Here is a 25,122-nt window from a genome sequence, read left to right as displayed (position 1 = left end):
TTTATGGTCTGAAGCAGCCCTTTGAAGTTGTACAGAGCAGTCCTTCAATGAGATACTAGAGATATGTTCTTTTAAGAACAGAATGTGAGGCATCCAGGGTTACACTCAGAATGTGCTTTGTGGATGACTGGCCGCTGAATCATTGTCTTGGGGGCTGAGCCCAAATTATTGCAGCTGAAAGCCTGCAGGCTTCGAATGAGGAATACCTTGCTCGAATATTAGGTACATTGTAATGTCATATTAATAGCAGCAAGGCTGGATCAGTGGAATCAAGGGATAAGGATTTTCAGTGAAGGGACTGCAGTCACGGGTAGTAAGGAGCACAGTGAGGGGACTGAAGTCACGGGTAGTAAGGAGCACAGTGAGGGACTGAATTCACGGGTAGTAAGGAGCACAGTGAGGGACTGAAGTCACGGGTAGTAAGGATCACAGTGAGGGGACTGAAGTCACGGGTAGTAAAGGGCACAGTGAGGGGACTGAAGTCACGGGTAGTAAGGAGCACAGTGAGGGACGGAAGTCACGGGTAGTAAGGAGCACAGTGAGGGACTGAAGTCACGGGTAGTAAGGAGCACAGTGAGGGACTGAAGTCATGGGTAGTAAGGAGCACAGTGAGGGGACTGAAGTCACGGGTAGTAAGATGCACAGTGAGGGTACTGCAGTCACGGATAGTAAGGAGCACAGTGAGGGGACTGCAGTCATGGGTAGTAAGGAGCACAGTGAGGGGACTGCAGTCACGGGTAGTAAGAAGCACAGTGAGGGGACTGCAGTCACGGGTAGTAAGGAGCACAGTGAGGGGACTGCAGTCATGGGTAGTAAGATGCACAGTGAGGGGACTGCAGTCACGGGTAGTAAGGAGCACAGTGAGGGGACTGAAGTCACGGGTAGTAAGGAGCAGAGTGAGGACACTGCAGTCACGGGTAGTAAGGAGCACAGTGAGGGGACTGAAGTCACGGGCAGTAAGGAGCACAATGAGGGGACTGCAGTCATTGGTAGTAAGGAGCACAGTGAGGGGACAGCAGTCATTGGTAATAAGGAGCACAGAGAGGGGACTGCAGTCACGGGTAGTAAGGAGCACAGTGAGGGGACTGCAGTTACAGATAGTAAGAAGCACAGTGAGGGGACTGCAGTCACGGGTAGTAAGAAGCACAGTGAGGGGACTGCAGTCACGGGTAGTAAGTGCATAGTGAGGGGACTGAAGTAACGGGTAGTAAGGAGCAGAGTGAGGACACTGCAGTCACGGGTAGTAAGGAGCACAGTGAGGGGACTGAAGTCACGGGTAGTAAGGAGCAGAGTGAGGACACTGCAGTCACGGGTAGTAAGGAGCACAGTAAGGGGACTGAAGTCACGGGCAGTAAGGAGCACAGTGAGGGGACTGCAGTCACGGGTAGTAAGGAGCACAGTGAGGGGACTGCAGTCATTGGTAGTAAGGAGCACAGTGAGGGGACAGCAGTCATTGGTGATAAGGAGCACAGTGAGGGGACTGCAGTCACGGGTAGTAAGGAGCACAGTGAGGGGACTGCAGTTACGGGTAGTAAGAAGCACAGTGAGGGGACTGCAGTCACGGGTAGTAAGGAGCACAGTGAGGGGACTGCAGTCACGGGTAGTAAGAAGCACAGTGAGGGGACTACAGTCACGGGTAGTAAGGAGCACAGTGAGGGGACTGCAGTCACGGGTAGTAAGGAGCACAGTGAGGGGACTGCAGTCACGGGTAGTAAGGAGCACAGTGAGGGGACTGAAGTCACGGGTAGTAAGGAGCAGAGTGAGGACACTGCAGTCATGGGTAGTAAGGAGCACAGTGAGGGGACTGAAGTCACGGGCAGTAAGGAGCACAGTGAGGGGACAGCAGTCACGGGTAGTAAGGAGCACAGTGAGGGGACTGAAGTCACGGGCAGTAAGGAGTACAGTGAGGGGACTGCAGTCACAGGTAGTAGGTGAGGGGACTGCAGTCACGAGTAGTAAGGAGCACAGTGAGGGTACTGACGTCACGGGTAGTAAGGAGCACAGTGAGGGGATTACAGTCACGGGTAGTAAGGAGCACCGTGAGGGGTCTGCAGTCACGGGTAGTAAGGAGCACAGTGAGGGGACTGCAGTCACAGGTAGTAGGTGAGGGGACTGCAGTCAAGAGTAGTAAGGAGCACAGTGAGGGTACTGAAGTCATGGGTAGTAAGAAGCACAGTGAGGGGTCTGCAGCCACGGGTAGGAAGGAGCACAGTGAGGGGACTGCAGTCACAGGTAGTAGGTGAGGGGACTGCAGTCACGAGTAGTAAGGAGCACAGTGAGTGCACTGCAGTCACGGGTAGTAAGGAGCACAGTGAGGGACTGCAGTCACAGGTAGTAAGGAGCACAGTGAGGGGACTGCAGTCACGGGTAGTAAAGAGCACGGTGAGGGACTGCAGTCACGGGTAGTAAGGAGCACAGTGAGGGGACTGCAGTCACGAGTAGTAAGGAGCACAGTGAGGGGACTGCAGTCACTGGTAGTAAGGAGCACAGTGAGGGGACTGCAGTCACGGGTAGTAAGGAGCACAGTGAGGGGACTGCAGTCACGGGTAGTAAGGAGCACAGTGAGGGGACTGCAGTCACGAGTAGTAAGGAGCACAGTGAGGGGACTGCAGTCACAGGTAGTAGGTGAGGGGACTGCAGTCACGAGTAGTAAGGAGCACAGTGAGGGTACTGAAGTCAAGGGTAGTAAGGAGCACAGTGAGGGGATTACAGTCACGGGTAGTAAGGAGCACCGTGAGGGGTCTGCAGTCACGGGTAGTAAGGAGCACAGTGAGGGGACTGCAGTCACATGTAGTAGGTGAGGAGACTGCAGTCAAGAGTAGTAAGGAGCACAGTGAGGGTACTGAAGTCATGGGTAGTAAGGAGCGCAGTGAGGGGTCTGCAGTCACGGGTATTAAGGAGCACAGTGAAGGGACTGCAGTCACGGGTAGTAAGGTGAGGGGACTGCAGTCACGAGTAGTAAGGAGCACAGTGAGGGTACTGAAGTCACGGGTAGTAAGGAGCACAGTGAGGGGTCTGCAGTCACGGGTAGTAAGGTGCACAGTGAGGGGACTGAAGTCACGGGTAGTAAGGAGCACAGTGAGGGGACTGCAGTCACAGGTAGTAGGTGAGGGGACTGCAGTCACGAGTAGTAAGGAGCACAGTGAGGATACTGAAGTCATGGGTAGTAAGGAGCACAGTGAGGGGTCTGCAGTCACGGGTAGTAAGGAGCACAGTGAGGGGACTGCAGTCACGGGTAGTAAGGAGCACAGTGAGGAGACTGCTGTCACGGGTAGTAAGGAGCACATTGAGGGGACTGCAGTCATGGGTAGTAAGGAGCACAGTGAGGGGATTGCAGTCACGGGTAGTAAGGAGCACAGTGAGGGGACTGCAGTCACGGGTAGTAAGGAGCACAGTCAGGGACTGCAGTCAGGAGTAGTAAGGAGCACGGTGAGGGGACTGCAGTCATGGGTAGTAAGGAGCACAGTGAGGGGACTGCAGTCACTGATAGTAAGGAGCACAGTGAGGGGACTGCAGTCACGGGTAGTAAGGAGCACAGTGAGGGGACTGCAGTCACGGGTAGTAAGGAGCACAGTGAGGGGACTGCAGTCACGAGTAGTAAGGAGCACAGCGAGGGGACTGCAGTTACAGGTAGTAGGTGAGGGGACTGCAGTCACGAGTAGTAAGGAGCACAGTGAGGGTAATGAAGTCAAGGGTAGTAAGGAGCACAGTGAGGGGATTACAGTCACGGGTAGTGAGGAGCACCGTGAGGGGTCTGCAGTCACGGGTAGTAAGGAGCACAGTGAGGGTACTGAAGTCACGGGTAGTAAGGAGCACAGTGAGGGGTCTGCAGTCACGGGTAGTAAGGAGCACAGTGAGGGGACTGAAGTTACGGGTAGTAAGGAGCACAGTGAGGGGACTGCAGTCACATGTAGTAGGTGAGGGGACTGCAGTCACGAGTAGTAAGGAGCACAGTGAGGATACTGAAGTCATGGGTAGTAAGGAGCACAGTGAGGGGTCTGCAGTCACGGGTAGTAAGGAGCACAGTGAGGGGACTGCAGTCACGGGTAGTAAGGAGCACAGTGAGGAGACTGCTGTCACGGGTAGTAAGGAGCACATTGAGGGGACTGCAGTCATGGGTAGCAAGGAGCACAGTGAGGGGATTGCAGTCACGGGTAGTAAGGAGCACAGTGAGGGGACTGCAGTCACGGGTAGTAAGGAGCACAGTCAGGGACTGCAGTCAGGAGTAGTAAGGAGCACGGTGAGGGGACTGCAGTCATGGGTAGTAAGGAGCACAGTGAGGGGACTGCAGTCACTGATAGTAAGGAGCACAGTGAGGGGACTGCAGTCACGGGTAGTAAGGAGCACAGTGAGGGGACTGCAGTCACGGGTAGTAAGGAGCACAGTGAGGGGACTGCAGTCACGAGTAGTAAGGAGCACAGTGAGGGGACTGCAGTCACAGGTAGTAGGTGAGGGGACTGCAGTCACGAGTAGTAAGGAGCACAGTGAGGGTAATGAAGTCAAGGGTAGTAAGGAGCACAGTGAGGGGATTACAGTCACGGGTAGTAAGGAGCACCGTGAGGGGTCTGCAGTCACGGGTAGTAAGGAGCACAGTGAGGGGTCTGCAGTCACGGGTAGTAAGGAGCACAGTGAGGGGACTGCAGTCACAGGTAGTAGGTGAGGGGACTGCAGTCACGAGTAGTAAGGAGCACAGTGAGGGTACTGTAGTCATGGGTAGTAAGGAGAACAGTGAGGGGACTGAAGTCACGGGTAGTAAGGAGCACAGTGAGGGGACTGAAGTCACGGGTAGTAAGGAGCACAGTGAGGGGATTGCAGTCACGGGTAGTAAGGAGCACAGTGAGGGGACTGCAGTCAAGAGTAGTAAGGAGCACAGTGAGGGGACTGCAGTCACGATAGTAAGAAGCACAGTGAGGGGACTGCAGTCACGGGTAGTAGGTGAGGGGACTGCAGTCACGAGTAGTAAGGAGCACAGTGAGGGTACTGAAGTCACGGGTAGTAAGGAGCACAGTGAGGGGTCTGCAGTCACGGGTAGTAAGGAGCACAGTGAGGGGACTGAAGTCACGGGTAGTAAGGAGCACAGTGAGGGGACTGCAGTCACAGGTAGTAGGTGAGGGGATTGCAGTCACGAGTAGTAAGGAGCACAGTGAGGATACTGAAGTCATGGGTAGTAAGGAGCACAGTGAGGGGTCTGCAGTCACGGGTAGTAAGGAGCACAGTGAGGGGACTGCAGTCACGGGTAGTAAGGAGCACAGTGAGGAGACTGCTGTCACGGGTAGTAAGGAGCACATTGAGGGGACTGCAGTCATGGGTAGTAAGGAGCACAGTGAGGGGATTGCAGTCACGGGTAGTAAGGAGCACAGTGAGGGTACTGCAGTCACGGGTAGTAAGGAGCACAGTCAGGGACTGCAGTCAGGAGTAGTAAGGAGCACGGTGAGGGGACTGTAGTCATGGGTAGTAAGGAGCACAGTGAGGGGACTGCAGTCACTGATAGTAAGGAGCAAAATGAGGGGACTGCAGTCATTGGTAATAAGTAGCACAGTGAGGGGACTGCAGTCACGGGTAGTAAGGAGCATAGTGAGGGGACTGCAGTCACGGGTAGTAAGGAGCACAGTGAGGGGACTGCAGTCATTGGTAATAAGTAGCACAGTGAGGGGACTGCAGTCACTGATAGTAAGGAGCACAGTGAGGGGACTACAGTCAGGGGTAGTAAGGAGCACAGTGAGGGGACTGCAGTCATTGGTAATAAGGAGCACAGTGAGGGGACTGCAGTCACGGGTAGTAAGGAGCACAGTGAGGAGACTGCTGTCACGGGTAGTAAGGAGCACATTGAGGGGACTGCAGTCATGGGTAGTAAGGAGCACAGTGAGGGGATTGCAGTCACGGGTAGTAAGGAGCACAGTGAGGGTACTGCAGTCACGGGTAGTAAGGAGCACAGTCAGGGACTGCAGTCAGGAGTAGTAAGGAGCACGGTGAGGGGACTGCAGTCATGGGTAGTAAGGAGCACAGTGAGGGGACTGCAGTCACTGATAGTAAGGAGCAAAATGAGGGGACTGCAGTCATTGGTAATAAGTAGCACAGTGAGGGGACTGCAGTCACGGGTAGTAAGGAGCATAGTGAGGGGACTGCAGTCACGGGTAGTAAGGAGCACAGTGAGGGGACTGCAGTCATTGGTAATAAGTAGCACAGTGAGGGGACTGCAGTCACTGATAGTAAGGAGCACAGTGAGGGGACTACAGTCAGGGGTAGTAAGGAGCACAGTGAGGGGACTGCAGTCATTGGTAATAAGGAGCACAGTGAGGGGACTGCAGTCACGGGTAGTAAGGAGCACAGTGAGGAGACTGCTGTCACGGGTAGTAAGGAGCACATTGAGGGGACTGCAGTCATGGGTAGTAAGGAGCACAGTGAGGGGATTGCAGTCACGGGTAGTAAGGAGCACAGTGAGGGGACTGCAGTCATGGGTAGTAAGGAGCACAGTGAGGGGACTGCAGTCACTGATAGTAAGGAGCAAAATGAGGGGACTGCAGTCATTGGTAATAAGTAGCACAGTGAGGGGACTGCAGTCACGGGGAGTAAGGAGCATAGTGAGGGGACTGCAGTCACGGGTAGTAAGGAGCACAGTGAGGGGACTGCAGTCATTGGTAATAAGTAGCACAGTGAGGGGACTGCAGTCACTGATAGTAAGGAGCACAGTGAGGGGACTACAGTCAGGGGTAGTAAGGAGCACAGTGAGGGGACTGCAGTCACGAGTAGTAAGGAGCACAGTGAGGGGACAGCAGTCATTGGTAATAAGGTGCACAGTGAGTGCACTGCCGTCACGGGTAGTAAGGAGCATAGTGAGTAGACTGCAGTCACGGGTAGTAAGGAGCATAGTGAGGAAACTGCAGTCATTGGTAGTAAGGAGCACAGTGAGGGGATTGCAGTCACAGGTAGTAAGGAGCACAGTGAGGGGACTGAAGTCACGGGTAGTAAGGAGCACAGTGAGGGGACTGCAGTCACGGGTAGTAAGGAGCACAGTGAGGGGACTGCAGTCATTGGTAGTAAGGAGCACAGTGAGGGGACTGCAGTCACGGGTAGTAAGGAGCACGGTGAGGGGACTGCAGTCATGGGTAGTAAGGAGCACAGTGAGGGGACTGCAGTCACCGGTAGTAAGGAGCACAGTGAGGGGACTGCAGTCACGGGTAGTAAGGAGCACAGTGAGGGGACTACAGTCAGGGGTAGTAAGGAGCACAGTGAGGGGACTGCAGTCATTGGTAATAAGGAGCACAGTGAGGGGACTGCAGTCACGGGTAGTAAGGAGCACAGTGAGGAGACTGCTGTCACGGGTAGTAAGGAGCACATTGAGGGGACTGCAGTCATGGGTAGTAAGGAGCACAGTGAGGGGATTGCAGTCACGGGTAGTAAGGAGCACAGTGAGGGTACTGCAGTCACGGGTAGTAAGGAGCACAGTCAGGGACTGCAGTCAGGAGTAGTAAGGAGCACGGTGAGGGGACTGCAGTCATGGGTAGTAAGGAGCACAGTGAGGGGACTGCAGTCACTGATAGTAAGGAGCAAAATGAGGGGACTGCAGTCATTGGTAATAAGTAGCACAGTGAGGGGACTGCAGTCACGGGTAGTAAGGAGCATAGTGAGGGGACTGCAGTCACGGGTAGTAAGGAGCACAGTGAGGGGACTGCAGTCATTGGTAATAAGTAGCACAGTGAGGGGACTGCAGTCACTGATAGTAAGGAGCACAGTGAGGGGACTACAGTCAGGGGTAGTAAGGAGCACAGTGAGGGGACTGCAGTCACGAGTAGTAAGGAGCACAGTGAGGGGACAGCAGTCATTGGTAATAAGGAGCACAGTGAGTGCACTGCCGTCACGGGTAGTAAGGAGCATAGTGAGTAGACTGCAGTCACGGGTAGTAAGGAGCATAGTGAGGAGACTGCAGTCATTGGTAGTAAGGAGCACAGTGAGGGGATTGCAGTCACAGGTAGTAAGGAGCACAGTGAGGGGACTGAAGTCACGGGTAGTAAGGAGCACAGTGAGGGGACTGCAGTCACAGGTAGTAAGGAGCACAGTGAGGGGACTGCAGTCATTGGTAGTAAGGAGCACAGTGAGGGGACTGCAGTCACGGGTAGTAAGGAGCACGGTGAGGGGACTGCAGTCACGGGTAGTAAGGAGCACAGTGAGGGGACTGCAGTCATGGGTAGTAAGGAGCACAGGGAGGGGACTACAGTCTTGGGTAGTAAGGAGCACAGTGAGGGGACTACAGTCACGGGTAGTAAGGAGCACAGTGAGGGGACTGCAGTCACGGGTAGTAAGGAGCACAGTGAGGGGACTGCAGTCACGGGTAGTAAGGAGCACAGTGAGGGGACTGCAGTCATTGGTAATAAGTAGCACAGTGAGGGGACTGCAGTCACTGATAGTAAGGAGCACAGTGAGGGGACTACAGTCAGGGGTAGTAAGGAGCACAGTGAGGGGACTGCAGTCATTGGTAATAAGGAGCACAGTGAGGGGACTGCAGTCACGGGTAGTAAGGAGCACAGTGAGGAGACTGCTGTCACGGGTAGTAAGGAGCACATTGAGGGGACTGCAGTCATGGGTAGTAAGGAGCACAGTGAGGGGATTGCAGTCACGGGTAGTAAGGAGCACAGTGAGGGGACTGCAGTCATGGGTAGTAAGGAGCACAGTGAGGGGACTGCAGTCACTGATAGTAAGGAGCAAAATGAGGGGACTGCAGTCATTGGTAATAAGTAGCACAGTGAGGGGACTGCAGTCACGGGTAGTAAGGAGCATAGTGAGGGGACTGCAGTCACGGGTAGTAAGGAGCACAGTGAGGGGACTGCAGTCATTGGTAATAAGTAGCACAGTGAGGGGACTGCAGTCACTGATAGTAAGGAGCACAGTGAGGGGACTACAGTCAGGGGTAGTAAGGAGCACAGTGAGGGGACTGCAGTCACGAGTAGTAAGGAGCACAGTGAGGGGACAGCAGTCATTGGTAATAAGGAGCACAGTGAGTGCACTGCCGTCACGGGTAGTAAGGAGCATAGTGAACAGACTGCAGTCACGGGTAGTAAGGAGCATAGTGAGGAGACTGCAGTCATTGGTAGTAAGGAGCACAGTGAGGGGATTGCAGTCACAGGTAGTAAGGAGCACAGTGAGGGGACTGAAGTCACGGGTAGTAAGGAGCACAGTGAGGGGACTGCAGTCACGGGTAGTAAGGAGCACAGTGAGGGGACTGCAGTCATTGGTAGTAAGGAGCACAGTGAGGGGACTGCAGTCACGGGTAGTAAGGAGCACGGTGAGGGGACTGCAGTCATGGGTAGTAAGGAGCACAGTGAGGGGACTGCAGTCACCGGTAGTAAGGAGCACAGTGAGGGGACTGCAGTCACGGGTAGTAAGGAGCACAGTGAGGGGACTGCAGTCACGGGTAGTAAGGAGCACAGTGAGGGGACTGCAGTCACAGGTAGTAAGGAGCACAGTGAGGGGACTGCAATCATGGGTAGTAAGGAGCACAGTGAGGGGACTGCAGTCACGGGTAGTAAGGAGCACAGTGAGGGGACTGCAGTCACGGGTAGTAAGGAGCACAGTGAGGGGACTGCAGTCACGGGTAGTAAGGAGCACAGTGAGGGGACTGAAGTCACGGGCAGTAAGGAGCACAGTGAGGGGACTGCAGTCATTGGTAGTAAGGAGCACAGTGAGGGGACTGCAGTCATTGGTAATAGGGAGCACAGTGAGGGGACTGCAGTCACGGGTAGTAAGGAGCACAGTGAGGGACTGAAGTCACGGGTAGTAAGGAGCACAGTGAAGGGACTGCAGTCACTGGTAGTAAGGAGCACAGTGAGGGGACTGCAGTCATTGGTAGTAAGGAGCACAGTGAGGGGACAGCAGTCATTGGTGATAAGGAGCACAGTGAGGGGACTGCAGTCACGGGTAGTAAGGAGCACAGTGAGGGGACTGCAGTCACGGGTAGTAAGGAGCACAGTGAGGGGACTGCAGTCATGGGTAGTAAGGAGCACAGTGAGGGGACTGCCGTCACGGGTAGTAAGGAGCACAGTGAGGGGACAGCAGTCATTGGTAATAAGGAGCACAGTGAGGGGACCGCAGTCACGGGTAGTAAGGAGCACAGTGAGGGACTGAAGTCACGGGTAGTAAGGAGCACAGTGAGGGGACTGCAGTCACGGGTAGTAAGGAGCACAGTGAGGGGACTGCAGTCACGGGTAGTAAGGAGCACAGTGAGGGGACTGAAGTCACGGGTAGTAAGGAGCACAGTGAGGGGACTGCAGTCACAGGTAGTAGGTGAGGGGACTGCAGTCACGAGTAGTAAGGAGCACAGTGAGGGTACTGAAGTCATGGGTAGTAAGGAGCACAGTGAGGGGACTGCAGTCACGGGTAGTAAGGAGCACAGTGATTGACTGAAGTCACGGGTAGTAAGGAGCAGAGTGAGGGGACTGCAGTCACGGGTAGTAAGGAGCACAGTGAGGGGACTGAAGTCACGGGTAGTAAGGAGCACAGTGAGGGGACTGCAGTCACGCGTAGTAAGGAGCACGGTGAGGAGACTGCAGTCACGCGTAGTAAGGAGCACGGTGAGGGGACTGAAGTCACGGGTAGTAAGGAGCACAGTGAGGGACTGCAGTCACGGGTAGTAAGGAGCACAGTGAGGGGACTGCAGTCACGGGTAGTAAGGAGCACAGTGAGGGGACTGAAGTCATGGGTAGTAAGGAGCACAGTGAGGGAACTGCAGTCACTGGTAGTAAGGAGCACAGTGAGGGGACTGCAGTCACGGGTAGTAAGGAGCACAGTGAGGGGACTGCAGTCACGGGTAGTAAGGAGCACAGTGAGGGACTGCAGTCACAGGTAGTAAGGAGCACAGTGAGGGACTGCAGTCACGGGTAGTAAGGAGCACAGTGAGGGACTGCAGTCACGGGTAGTAAGGAGCACAGTGAGGGGACTGCAGTCACGGGTAGTAATAAGCACAGTGAGGGAACTTCAGTCACGGGTAGTAAGGAGCACGGTGAGGAGACTGCAGTCACGGGTAGTAAGGAGCACAGTGAGGGGACTGCAGTCTTGGGTAGTAAGGAGCACAGTGAGGGGACTGCAGTCATGGGTAGTAAGGAGCACAGTGAGGGACTGCAGTCACGGGTAGTAAGGAGCACAGTGAGGGACTGCAGTCACGGGTAGTAAGGAGCACAGTGAGGGACTGCAGTCACGGGTAGTAAGGAGCACAGTGAGGGGACTGCAGTCACGGGTAGTAATAAGCACAGTGAGGGGACTTCAGTCACGGGTAGTAAGGAGCACGGTGAGGAGACTGCAGTCACGGGTAGTAAGGAGCACAGTGAGGGGACTGCAGTCTTGGGTAGTAAGGAGCACAGTGAGGGGACTGCAGTCTTGGGTAGTAAGGAGCACAGTGAGGGGACTGCAGTCACGGGTAGTAAGGAGCACAGTGAGGGGTCTGCAGTCACGGGTAGTAAAGGCTCTGATTGGATACATCATAAGCCTCAGTTAAAACACATTAAAAGGGGCGGTGCTTGTGGTTGTGGGGACGGTGTAGGTAGGGAAGAGCAGAAACAGAGGTAGTTGGGGTTTGAGTTCTGGAGGGTCGGTGAGTCTTACATGCAGGCACAGCTCACCCCATTGGTGGGTGGAGCGCACACAAACACACACACACACACACTCACACCTAGAAGCTCCTGGTTCCTGGGCCTCTGTGTCCCTATTGGCCTGACTCAGTGTTCACACCACCAATGCTGTGTCCTCCTCACTGGCCACGCCCCTCCCAAAGGCAGCACACTCTAGTACCCTTCTAGGCAGGTCTTGCTTCCAGGCTAGACCCAGTGGTGTATCTTTTCCTGGGAAGGGGTGGTACATGGTCACTGCTCCAAGGGCGGTCCTCACTTACCTGATTGACGGACAGCGGGACCATGGCGGGGGTCACAGCGGGCAGGCATAGCGGCGTCACAACGCATCTTCTTTTGGGGCTGCTGAACCTCGCGAACGTGGAAATCGGGGTGCTTGGCAACGACACTCCACCTAGAGACAGAAGCAGACGTCATTGGGATGCGGCCTTTGGTGATTGGTTCTAAGACTATTAGGGTGGCCGCGCTCCTGAAACTGTCCCCACCCCCCAAAATAATCATAACATATATAATGCAGCTTGCACAGTCTGTTAGTGTAAGAGCATTCTTGGGACCCTCTAACCAAAAAGTTAGGAAAACTATCAGAGACCCCCAAACTACAGAGCTTGGAACAGACTCCTATCATAGGTGGTCACGTCAGATGATGTGGAGGCAAATCTGTACCTATGTTATAAATTGTAAACTATTAGCACCATTGTTATGAAACATGCCTAACATGTCACTGCCTTAGATGTAAATAATGTTGTTTCCTTCTACAGTTTTGCATCCTCAGGTTGTTTGCTATCTCAAAAAGCCCCCTCTGTATTCCCAGGAAAACTGATCTTGCCGTAAAACGTTAAACTGTAGCCTGTCCTCTTCAATCAAATGACCCTCGACTTTCTGTCCATCCTCTGCGTGCCTCCTCTCTCTGAACACAGCCCGGTCAGTCACATGTTTGCTTTATTTCCTAACATTGGGGCCGATTCACAGAACTAACTTAGGACAAAATCCTAAACTTACTACTTTTGGTATTCACAGAAGTTAGGATTTTGTCTTAAGTTTGTTTTAAGACAAACTTAAGACAAAATCCTAACTTAAGTCTGTCTTAAGTCTGTCTTAAGACAAACTTAAGACAAAATCCTAACTTCTGTGAATACCAAAAGTAGTAAGTTTAGGATTTTGTCTTAAGTTAGTTCTGTGAATCGGGCCCATTGTATTTCTGCAAACTGCCCACATCTCATTTCTAAGATCGCAACCTCCCCTATAAAGGTCCTACCCCTGCAACGGAACAGTAAGTAATCTCCTGTGGGTCGCGTGTTATTACCGCCAGTCCTCTACATAAAGTGGCATGCTGCCTCTGCTTCTAAAGATCGTGTCTAACTCCTGTTATTTTAATCTACCACATAGAAACCGGAGTAAACGCAGGGATGGTTTCCTTAAGAGCAGAAGGCTAAGCCCAATAACCAACAATAACCACTGAAAAGCACCAGTAACCGAGGGTTACAGAGCAGCGAGCTGCCCGGTATAAACTACTTTAATGCCTTATCTAGGGTAGTAAGTGCTACATAAATGCAATTATAAAACAATACAAAATATAAAACTTCTGGCTCACACTACTACTATCACAACACTCATCCTTCGGGCAGTCGACTGTAGCTCATACAGGCTGCATATTAATTTATTTAAAGCGCTTGACGCTCTTACACTCGCATTACATAAAAGTGCTACAGGTCCTGTCCATCACCCAGCAGGGCCGGACTGGTCATAGAGGGCATCGGGTGTTTCCCAGGGAGGCTGGAAGAGTGGGGGACGGTTTTGTTACTAGCAGCCCCTAGTAACAAAAGCAGCAGTGCTTTAAACTTGCCACCCCACTCCCCCCCCACACCCCCAAATGGCTGGTCCGACACAATTGCCAGGTCTGCTATGGGTTCCCAGTTCATCCCCACCAGACATCACCAACTAAACAGGCGTAGAAGAACTGAAGAGACCACATGCCATTGGCCAATGGAGGACTTTCGTTTAGTCCACCTCGAAAAGACCCCAAGAAGCTGCATGCTGTGACCCCTGCTTGGCAACTCACAAGGATAATCAGGTATCAAATGAAATGCTTAATTTGAGCCGGTGCTAGTGGGTAGGGCCCCCAGGTACTTTCATTTGAATATCGGGACTTGTTTTTCATCATCAGACTTTGATCCAGAATAAGAGCGAGAAGATGGAAAGGAGTAAGAAAGAGAGACAGAAAACTGTGACAAATGAAGAAAATAGGGATGAAACAGAAACAGGAACAGTGCAATAACTAGAAAGGGAGTATATCAGTGGCGGCTCCTCCAATATGGCTGAGGAGCGTCGCCCCACTGCGTATAAGCAGTGTGAAGAAGAAGCATTAAATGATAATAATTTTAAGTTATCATCATTAAATGCTTCCATCTGCTTTTGCGGTTGGGTGGACGGGGCTGCTCTGCTCTCGGAGCAGTACAAAAGGGGGTGGTGATGGACGGAGCATCTGAACCAATCAAACACTCACACCCAGTCAACAGATCTGGGTTTAATCCATCACCGTTCTTTAGCCCACTCTTCCACCGCAGTTCAGACATGGCTATATGCAAATCAGTCTGACCCTGTGCCTCATGGGAACAGTCCAGCCCGAACTGCCAAGCCATGCCTTCCCTGGACCGGAATCAAGCATCCTAGGACCGGTTTCTGAGCAGGGCAGGGCAGGGGAGGAGTGTTTTGCCATTCCTAGGTGCGCAATGAATGTTTGGTCGTCCCTCTCTGGCCACCCAAACCAGTCATGCGCCAGGCCCTCATTCCGTGGTTGAGAGTCCAACCAGGACACTGAAAACCAATCACAATGCTGCATTGCAGCGTTGTGATTGTTCAGGGAAGCCTGGGTGCCTACGAATCACAACAAATAGGAGGAGCGGAGACCTGGGGCAACCGTAAGTTTATTTTATTTTTTTGCTACCCCTCCCCCAACCCACCTGCACAACCCGCCAACTCTGCCACCCGAGAGCCATGCCAGCCACCGCTGGAGTGCATGGTGAGGATGAAAGAGGCTCGAGGGGGAGTTCAAATGGAATTAGGGCTAGGCAGCCTTGCTCTTTCGCATCCCAACATTTGTTAGCGCCGTTGTGGTCTTCTGAAAGAAAAACAAACTTTGACTCCTGGCACTTAGGGGCAGATTTACAAGGGCTTTATCTCTGCTTTTTTGGCTCACAAAGCCAAAAAAGTGGAGATAAAACCAGTGCCCTATTTACAAGAGCGTGCTAACATGCATAATCGCATATTAGCACCCTTTTTCCTACCGCCTCCCTTTGCATCTCTAATGAGATGCAAAGTGGGCGTCACTGAGAATTCCCGTGATGGACAACCTTGCAAATATCGCTGATGTTTACATCGCAATCTTTACAAGGCAGCCCACATGATTATCTATTTGTAAGCCAAAAAAGCAGAGATAAAAATATCGCCCTATTTACAAGAGGGTGATAACAGGCATAATCGCATGTTAGCACCCTTTTTCCCAACGCCTCCCTTTGCATCTCTAATGAGATGCAAAGTGGGCGTCACTGGGCGTATCCCGGATGGACTACCTTGCAAATATTGCTCATGTTTACATCGCAATATTTACAAGGCAGCCCACAGGAAATTAGATGGCATTAGATTTTGGCTAAAATGGCCGTTTTCACCAAAACGTAACGTCGGCTAAAATGCAGACTTACCCTAACATTGGGGTGGATTACGCTGATACGACCGTGTGGGTCGTATCAGCAAGGTTATCGCCGTTTTGCAGGGAACATCGCTGGAAAACCAGCGATGTTCCCTGCAAAAGGGCGATAACCTCGCTATCTCTGGAATTTTTATTGCCCTGGAGAAACGCGTTGTTAATAGCGCGCTACCAGGGCGTTAAATACCAGCGATAGCCTGCGATACTATAATTATTGCTAAGCACGGCCAGCGATAAGTTCTTTATATGCGAGAACAAAGAAGGGTACGCAGTTCCCTTGGGGGGAGAGAGCGGGAGAGGGAGGTATGTTTTGAGAGACCAAGCTAGATCGAGGGTACCCAGAGAGCAAGCAAAGAGTAACCAAGGGAGAAAAGGAGGGGTCCTCCCTTTCGGGACCTAAAACCCTCACACACCCAGCAAGCTAGGTGTCATGCTTCATCATATGGGTTTTTGCTCCTCGTCAAGCTGGCGCTGCAATGCCTGACGGGCACCCAGATGGGGCTCTATATCGGAGATCTTTTGTCCCTGCCAGTTGGTGCATGCGGGTAAAGGGGCCTCGTGTGAAGGGGTGTAGATATGTGCAAGTGATGGTGGTGCAAAGTTAAAAAAGGTTAGGTAATCCACAGGGATTTTTATTAGCGTGGTTATCTACCTTAATAAAAACAATCTGGCGAGATAGACTTCCTGGTGCAATGATCCAGGGCAGTGTACTCTACCATGTGATGAATTGGTGTTTGGTCAACATGTTTCTTGCGGTCGTTCTTAGGGATACAGAGCAATTCGTCAGGACCTATAAAATTACACTATCTACACAGTGTGGCCGGCGAACCATTTACCTACTCCACATGGGGTCAACTGGTAGGCCGGTGGTCCTACCACGTCTTAGTGCAATCCTAGTGTAAGGTATGTATTGCTTCAGCTATCTCCTCCAGTCTTGTCTGCCTCTCACCCGGGTAGGTTGACAGACGCAACACGCGGCGAGAGAAGGTAAACAATCATTGTATCGTCATTACACGACTGGAGGAGATCGCTGAAGCAATACATACCTTACACTAGGACTGCATCCCTGCTGAGAGGCACCGCTACTCTCCCATTAAAAGTATTGCATCCCTGCTGAGAGGCACCGCTACTCTCCCATTAAAAGTATTGCATCCCTGCTGAGAGGCACCCCTACTCTCCCATTAAAAGTACTGCACCCCTGCTGAGAGGCACTGCTACTCTTCCATTAAAAGTATTGCATCCCTGCTGAGAGGTGCCACTACTCTTCCATTAAAAGTACGGCACACCTGCTGAGAGGCGCTGCTACTCTCCCATTAAAAGTACTGCACACCTGCTGAGAGGTGCCACTACTCTTCCATTAAAAGTACGGCACACCTGCTGAGAGGTGCTGCTACTCTCCCATTAAAAGTACTGCACACCTGCTGAGAGGCGCTGCTACTCTCCCATTAAAAGTACTGCACACCTGCTGAGAGCCGCTGCTACTCTCCCATTAAAAGTACTGCACACCTGCTGAGAGGCGCTGCTGCTCTCCCATTAAAAGTACTGCACACCTGCTGAGAGGCGCTGCTACTCTCCCATTAAAAGTATTGCACCCCTGCTGAGAGGCGCGAGTATTACTCTCCCAATCAAAGTATTGAACCACAGCTGAGAAGCTCTGAAATGCTCCCATTAAAGTTACTGCATCCCTGCTGAGAGGAGCCGCTACTCTCCCATTAAAAGTATTGCACCCCTGCTGAGAGGTGCTGCTACTCTCCCATTAAAAGTATTGAATCCCTGCTGAGAGGCGCTGCTACTCTCCCATTAAAAGTATTAAAAGTGCTGTACCCCTGCTGAGAAGCACTGCTACTCTCCCATTAAAAGTATTAAAAGTATTGCACCCCTGCTGAGAGGTGCGCTACTCTCCCATTAAAAGTATTGCATCCCTGCTGAGAGGCACCCCTACTCTCCCATTAAAAGTACTGCACCCCTGCTGAGAGGCACTGCTACTCTCCCATTAAAAGTATTGAATCCCTTCTAAGAGGCGCTTTTACTCTCCCAATAAAAGTATTGCACCCCTGCTGAGAGGCGCCACTACTCTCGCATTAAAGTTACTGAATCCCTGCTGAGAGGTGCCGCTACTCTCCCATTAAAAGTATTGCATCTCTGCTGAGAGGCGCCACTACTCTTCCGTTAAAAGTACTGCACACCTGCTGAGAGGAGCCGCTAATCTCCCATTAAAAGTATTGCACCCCTGCTGAGAGGCGCCGCTACTCTCCCATTAAAAGTATTGCACCCCGGCTGAGAGGCACTGTTACTCGCCCAATAAATGTATTGCACCCCTGCTGAAAGGTGCCGCTACTCTCCCATTAAAAGTATTGCACCCCTGCTGAGAGGCGCTATTACTCTCCCTTTAAAAGTATTGAACCACAGCTGAGAGGCTCTGATATGCTCCCATTAAAGTTACTGCATCCCTGCTGAGAGGCGCCGCTACTCTCCCATTAAAAATATTGCACCCCTGCTGAGAGGCGCCGCTACTCTTCCATTGAAAGTATTGCACCCCTGCTGAGAGCCGCCACTACTCTCCCATTGAAAGTATTGCAACCCTGCTGAGAGGCACCGCTACTCTCCCATTGAAAGTATTGCATCCCTGCTGAGAGGGGCGCTACTCTCCCATTGAAAGTATTGCATCCCTGCTGAGAGGCACCGCTAATCTCCCATTGAAAGTATTGCACCCCTGCTGAGAGCCGCCACTACTCTCCCATTGAAAGTATTGCATCCCTGCTGAGAGGCACCGCTACTCTCCCATTGAAAGTATTGCACCCCTACTGAGAGGCGCTGCTACTCTCCTATTAAAGTTACTGCATCCCTGCTGAGAGGCACAGCTACTCTCCCATTGAAAGTATTGCATCCCTGTTGAGAGGGGCGCTACTCTCCCATTAACAGTATTAAAAGTGTTGTACCCCTGCTGAGAAGCACTGCTACTCTCCTATTAAAAGTACTGCATCCCTGCTGAGAGGCTCTGCTACTCTCCCATTAAAGTTACTGCATCCCTGCTGAGAGGCGCTGCTACTCTCCCATTAAAAGTATTAAAAGTGTTGTACCCCTGCTGAGAAGCACTGCTACTCTCCTATTAAAAGTACTGCATCCTTGCTGAGAGGCGCTGCTACTCTCCCATTAAAGTTACTGCATCCCTGCTGAGAGGCGCTGCTACTCTCCTATTAAAAGTACTGCATCCCTGCTGAGAGGCGCTGCTACTCTCCCATTAAAGTTACTGCATCCCTGCTGAGAGACGCTGTAACTCTCCCATTGAAAGTATTGCACCCCTGCTGAGAGGCGCGCTACTCTCCCATTAAAAGTATTAAAAGTGTTGTACCCCTGCTGAGAAGCACTGCTACTCTCCTATTAAAAGTACTGCATCGCTGCTGAGAGGCGCTGCTACTCTCCCATTAAAGTTACTGCATCCCTGCTGAGAGGCGCTGCTACTCTCCCATTAAAAGTATTGAGTCCCTGCTGAGAAGCACCCCTACTCTCCCATTAAAAGTACTGCACCCCTGCTGAGAGGTACTGCTACTCTCCCATTAAAAGTATTGCATCCCTGCTGAGAGGCACCCCTACTCTCCCATTAAAAGTACTGCACCCCTGCTGAGAGGCGCTGCTACTCTTCCATTAAAAGTACTGCACACCTGCTGAGAGGCGCTGCTACTCTCCCATTAAAAGTATTGAACCACAGCTGAGAGGCTTTGATTTGCTCCCATTAAAGTTACTGCATCCCTGCTGAGAGGCGCTGCTACTCTCCCATTAAAAGTATTAAAAGTGTTGTACCCCTGCTGAGAAGCACTGCTACTCTCTCATTAAAAGTATTAAAAGTATTGCACCCCTGCTGAGAGGCGCGCTACTCTCCCATTAAAAGTACTGCATCCCTGCTGTGAGGCACCGCTACTCTCCCATTAAAAGTACAGCACCCCTGCTGAGAGGCACCCCTTCTCTCCCATTAAAAGTACTGCACCCCTGCTGAGAGGCACCCCTACTCTCCCATTAAAAGTACTGCACCTCTGCTGAGAGGCACTGCTACTCTCCCATTAAAAGTATTGAATCCCTACTGAGGGGCGCCACTACTCTTCCATTTAAAGTACTGCACACCTGCTGAGAGGCGCTGCTACTCTCCCATTAAAAGTATTGCACACCTGCTGAGAGGCGCTGCTACTCTCCCATTAAAAGTATTGCACCCCTCCTGAGAGGCGCTATTACTCTCCCATTAAAAGTATTGAACCACAGCTGAGAGGCTCTGATATTCTCCCATTAAAGTTACTGCATGCCTGCTGAGAGGCGCCGCTACTCTCCCATTAAAAATATTGCACCCCGTTGAGAGGCACTGTTACTCTCCCAATAAATGTATTGCACCCCTGCTGTGTGGCACTGCTACTCTCCCATTAAAAGTACTGCACCCCTGCTGAGAGGCGCTGCTACTCTCCTATTGAAGTTACTGCATCCCTGCTGAGAGGCGCTGCTACTCTCCCATTAAAAGTATTGCACCCCTGCTGAGAGGCGCTGCTACTCTCCTATTAAAGTTACTGCATCCCTGCTGAGAGGCGCTGCTACTCTCCCATTAAAAGTATTGCACCCCTGCTGAGAGGTGCTGCTACTCTCCCATTAAAGTTACTGCATCCCTGCTGAGAGGCGCCACTACTCTCTCATTAAAAGTATTGCATCCCTGCTGAGAGGCGCCGCTACTCTCCTATTAAAGTTACTGCATCCCTGCTGAGAGGCGCTGCTACTCTCCCATTAAAAGTATTGCATCCCTGCTGAGAGGCGCTGCTACTCTCCTATTAAAGTTACTGCATCCCTGCTGAGAGGCGCTGCTACTCTCCCATTAAAAGTATTGCACCCAAAATTCCGGTCTAATCATCAATTGGTCAAAATCTTGCGTATATGTTCTTTCCGGCGATGCTCCCCTCCTGCCACGTGGATGTCCTATTTCGGTGGTGCTCGAGGGATTCAAATATCTGGGAATCTTTGTTACCCTGGACCCCACGCTTCGTTACGAGCGCAATTTGTTGCCCCCTCTCCGACGCCATCGGGCAGATATAGAAACGTGGAACAGACTCCCTCTCTCTCCCCTGGGACGAGCAGCGTTGTTTAAAATGATGTCGCTCCCCCGATTTCTTTATGCGCTTCAAAACACGCTTGACGTAGTACCAGCCGGTTATTTCCGGGAGATTGAATGTCTGCAGCGACAATTGATATGGGGGGGCCGTTCTCGTATTGCTCTTGCGAAGCTCACGCCCCCTTGGTACGATGGCGGCATCGCACTCCCGGACATCCGTCGCTATTACTGGGCCTCTCAATTAGGGTCCATCAACCACGGCACCTATGATCATTCACTAAACCCGGCCTTTGCGATGGATAAATGGTTGCTGCCCGGTGGCGATTACAACAGGACTCTATACGCGAAGTCAGCCGGTGGGGCTCTCACGGGTCCCACGAAAACTGCGGTGCAGGTGTGGTATCGGGCTACGGCGGCCACGGGATGGGCTGACAGACCGACCCGGGCTGCTCCACTCTATGCTTCGGATAAACTTGGCTCCCTTTGGCAATCGAAGGGATTCGATCGGTGGGACATGATTGGGATCAGCAGGGTCGATGATGTTTGGATCAAGGGTAGGATCAAAATGTTTGAGGAATTGAAAGTTGAGTATGGGTTGAATGATAAGGAATCCTTTCGGTATGCGCAAGTCCGACACGCAATTTTGTCTGTTTTTCCCCGAGGCTCGGACGTGCCGGAGGCATCCCCGCTTGAGGATCGGATACTAGATGGGCATGTCCCTGATAGCACTATCTCGCTCATTTATAAAAAGTTGATTAATACCAGGATTGACTTATTGGAGGGCCTCCGAGGGTTGTGGACCAGTGATGGTCTGGAGCTCGATGATGAAGATTGGCAGGCCGCGATCTCTTCCCCGAAAGAGGTGGCTATCCCGGCACGCCTCCGGTTCGTCCAACTCAAAATTCTGCATAGGGTGTATGTGACTGGTCCGCGTCTGGTGCGAATGGGGTTCTCGACGGATGGATTGTGCAAGCGTGGATGCGGCATGGTGGCCACGTTTCTCCATATGATTTGGGAATGTCCTGCTGTGCTGAGCTATTGGAATCGCGTGCATGCGGTCATGAGTGAGGTTACGGGTGTGCGGCTGATGCCTGAAGCGCGGAGGTGCTTGCTGAATGTCTGGGAGCCGAATGATTACAATCTAGCGCAGCTTCGATGGGCAACCTTGGGTAACATGATTGCCAAGCGTGACATTGCCCAGCTATGGGGCGCCCAGAGGCCTCCGACAGTCCTAGTGTGGAAACAAAACATGGATTGGTGCATGTTTCGAGAAAAAACGGTTTATGTTTCCCGTGGCAAACCTGGCAAATGGGGGAAAATCTGGACTCAGTGGAACACATACCGTGGTGATATATGTGCTCCCCCCATATCGGAATGTGATACTGACTTGTCTTCCTCCCAACCTGATGTTTCCTCCACAGGAATATAGATGTTTTGTGTACTTCTGATCTCCTCTCCCCCCCCTCCCCCCGATTTACTGTTTGCAATGATATCTGATTTAAATCTGTACCCCCTCCCACGGGCCAAATGGTGACACATCTCTATTGTAATGCCTTGCTTTGTTTTGTTTTTCTGTATTCTTGTTTTTAACTTCAATAAAAAGTAAAAAAAAAAAAAAAAAAAGTATTGCACCCCTGCTGAGAGGCGCTGCTACTCTCCTATTAAAGTTACTGCATCCCTGCTGAGAGGCGCTGCTACTCTCCTATTAAAGTTACTGCATCCCTGCTGAGAGGCGCTGCTACTCTCCCATTAAAAGTATTGCACCCCTGCTGAGAGGCGCTACTACTCTCCCATTAAAAGTATTGCATCCCTGCTGAGAGGCGCTGCTACTCTCCCATTAAAGTTACTGCATCCCTGCTGAGAGGCGCTGCTACTCTCCCATTAAAAGTATTGCATCCCTGCTGAGAGGCGCTGCTACTCTCCCATTAAAGTTACTGCATCCCTGCTGAGAGGCGCTGCTACTCTCCCATTAAATTTCCTGCATCCCTGCTGAGAGGCGCTGCTACTCTCCCATTAAAAGTATTGCACCCCTGCTGAGAGGTGCTGCTACTCTCCTATTAAAGTTACTGCATCCCTGCTGAGAGGCGCTGCTACTCTCCCATTAAAAGTATTGCACCCCTGCTGAGAGGCGCTGCTACTCTCCTATTAAAGTTACTCCATCCCTGCTGAGAGGCGCTGCTACGCTCCCATTAAAAGTATTGCACCCCTGCTGAGAGGCGCTGCTACTCTCCTATTAAAGTTACTGCATCCCTGCTGAGAGGCGCTGCTACTCTCCCATTAAAAGTATTGCACCCCTGCTGAGAGGCGCTACTACTCTCCTATTAAAGTTACTGCATCCCTGCTGAGAGGCGCTGCTACTCTCCCAATAAAAGTATTGCACCCCTGCTGAGAGGCGCTGCTACTCTCCTATTAAAGTTACTGCATCCCTGCTGAGAGGCGCTGCTACTCTCCCATTAAAAGTATTGCACCCCTGCTGAGAGGCGCTGCTACTCTCCTATTAAAGTTACTGCATCCCTGCTGAGAGGCGCTGCTACTCTCCCAATAAAAGTATTGCACCCCTGCTGAGAGGCGCTGCTGCTCTCCCATTAAAGTTACTGCATCCCTGCTGAGAGGCGCTGCTACTCTCCCATTAAATTTCCTGCATCCCTGCTGAGAGGCGCTGCTACTCTCCCATTAAAAGTATTGCACCCCTGCTGAGAGGTGCTGCTACTCTCCCATTAAAGTTACTGCATCCCTGCTGAGAGGCGCTGCTACTCTCCCATTAAATTTCCTGCACCCCTGCTGAGAGGCGCTGCTACTCTCCCATTAAATTTCCTGCATCCCTGCTGAGAGGCGCTGCTACTCTCCCATTAAATTTCCTGCATCCCTGCTGAGAGGCGCTGCTACTCTCCCATTAAAAGTATTGCACCCCTGCTGAGAAGTGCTGTGACTCTCCCTTTCAAATTAAAGAAGTGCAGGTACTCACCACTTGGCACCACCTGCCCTTTTAAACTGGACTCTGAGTGGAACTGCAGAAATATGCCCAAGGAAAGGAGAGGGGAGTGCTCGCTGTGACACGTTTATTACACCCTTAATACCCCAATCTTCTAGATACAAAAGAGAAACTTACCCCAGCTCTGCACATGGAGTTACCTTGGAGCCTCAGTCATTATCAGATCTTAGGGAAATTACAGTGCACACAAGAACCACAAAATCACCCTCAGTTCTCACTAATCTGCAACGGAATCTGTTTTTAATGAGCATGTTAGTTAAAAGTCTGCTCGTCAGGCTGAGTCAGAGCGCCTGCCCCCAGCAGGGCTCTCAGCTCATTCTTTCAGAGGTTTGTAAACTGCCTGAACAATCACAGAGGAAGCAAAGAGCACTCCTGGCCTTTACCTTACAACCACCTGCGCTGCCAAGGAGGCTGGAAGAGCCAGGCTGTAACAGGAAAGCGAGTGGGTGTGTAATTCAATGTGTGAGGAAGGAATCATTGAGTGACTCCATTGAGTCAAAGGTGAAGAGAATCTAACTCAGCATTTGTTTGTCAACGTAGGAGTTGTTAAGTAGTGGGAGCAGCCGACGCCGAGGACACAATCCGTGGGTTTCTTCATATTGGGAAATTTAGAAATATTGCGTTACTTTTGCGTCATTTTTAACATGAGAAAAGTGACATACGGTTGGCGCAAGGGGCTTGTGAATAAGCCCCATTATTTTAGCGTGACTGCAGCAGCGACAGACATGCTCTTGATCGACGCTAAATGATATCCACCTTAACATCGGCTCCAGTATTTTGTGGCCAAGATCTGGAGGAGCAGCTCATTGTGATGGGGAAGTTCATATAGATAAGTATAGGGTTACTTTATATATTGAAGTTTGGGACTAGTAAGTTTACACTCCCCTATAGCACTCGCCTTATCGTATTTTGGTAGCGCCATGTGTTTGTTGTCGCTATTTGTCTCCGGTTGATAAACATTTGCAGACTTCAAGATTCGGTGTGAGTGTAAAGTTCCTTCACAGTGTGATGATCAGATATCATCTTACTCGTTACCTGGTCCAGCATGATTATTTATTTATTAAGTTACCAGGGAAGCAGCAGCTGATGCACACAGGCAGCCCTCTCAGGCATGGCGTCCTCCAAGCCATACCAAGTTTAGGAACAGGTATCACTGTCTCAATGAATCTCCTGAGAGGCTGGCCACCTCTGGCTGGACTCTGGCTACCTCTGGCTAGCATCAGTAGGGAGCCAGAGCCAGCCTTCACTCACGGGTGAGTCCTTATCCGCTCTCAGGTAGGATCTGCAAGAACTTCTCTTCTCGGACAACCCGGAATGTCTGCATCCCTTCCATGCGGCTGACCAGAAGCTTTTGAACCCTGGCATCTGAAGCAAGGATCAGAACATCCCTCCAAGGTGAGACACCAATGCATCCCAATAGGGACCTCGCAAGAATATGTATCCTTCTTTCCTTCTGCACCATCAACCTCTGTCCATGTATACAAGGGATGGAAGATCCCTACATTGCGGAGATACAGCGTGGATTTCGTTCACATAGAGGAGGCGACATTGCTTTATTTACTTAAGAGAGAGAGCTGAATATTCGCGAGGACTGGGTGAATTTACTCGAGGACAATTTACCTATGTGAAGAACGATTACAGGCATCTATTCAACTCTTTTAGACAACTCTAATATTTGGGATAACCTCTCTAGACCACGGAATCCTCACAAATATCAAGGATCGGTTCT

General features: G+C 51.5%; 1 protein-coding gene across 1 annotated transcript in view; it reads right to left on the bottom strand.

Moving 5' to 3' along the window:
- LOC144780816 (uncharacterized) overlaps positions 1-25,122 on the bottom strand; it is a 143,128-nt gene that overhangs the window by 109,377 nt on the left and 8,629 nt on the right. The window contains exon 3 of the mRNA XM_078659323.1: positions 11,879-12,009. Coding sequence (XP_078515449.1) covers positions 11,879-12,009 — 131 coding nt within the window. The remainder of the gene's footprint in view (positions 1-11,878; positions 12,010-25,122) is intronic.

The sequence above is a fragment of the Lissotriton helveticus genome, chromosome 9, assembly GCF_964261635.1.
Source record: "Lissotriton helveticus chromosome 9, aLisHel1.1, whole genome shotgun sequence".
NCBI classification, from domain to species: Eukaryota; Metazoa; Chordata; class Amphibia; order Caudata; family Salamandridae; genus Lissotriton; species Lissotriton helveticus.
This window is presented reverse-complemented; position numbering and strand designations above follow the sequence as displayed.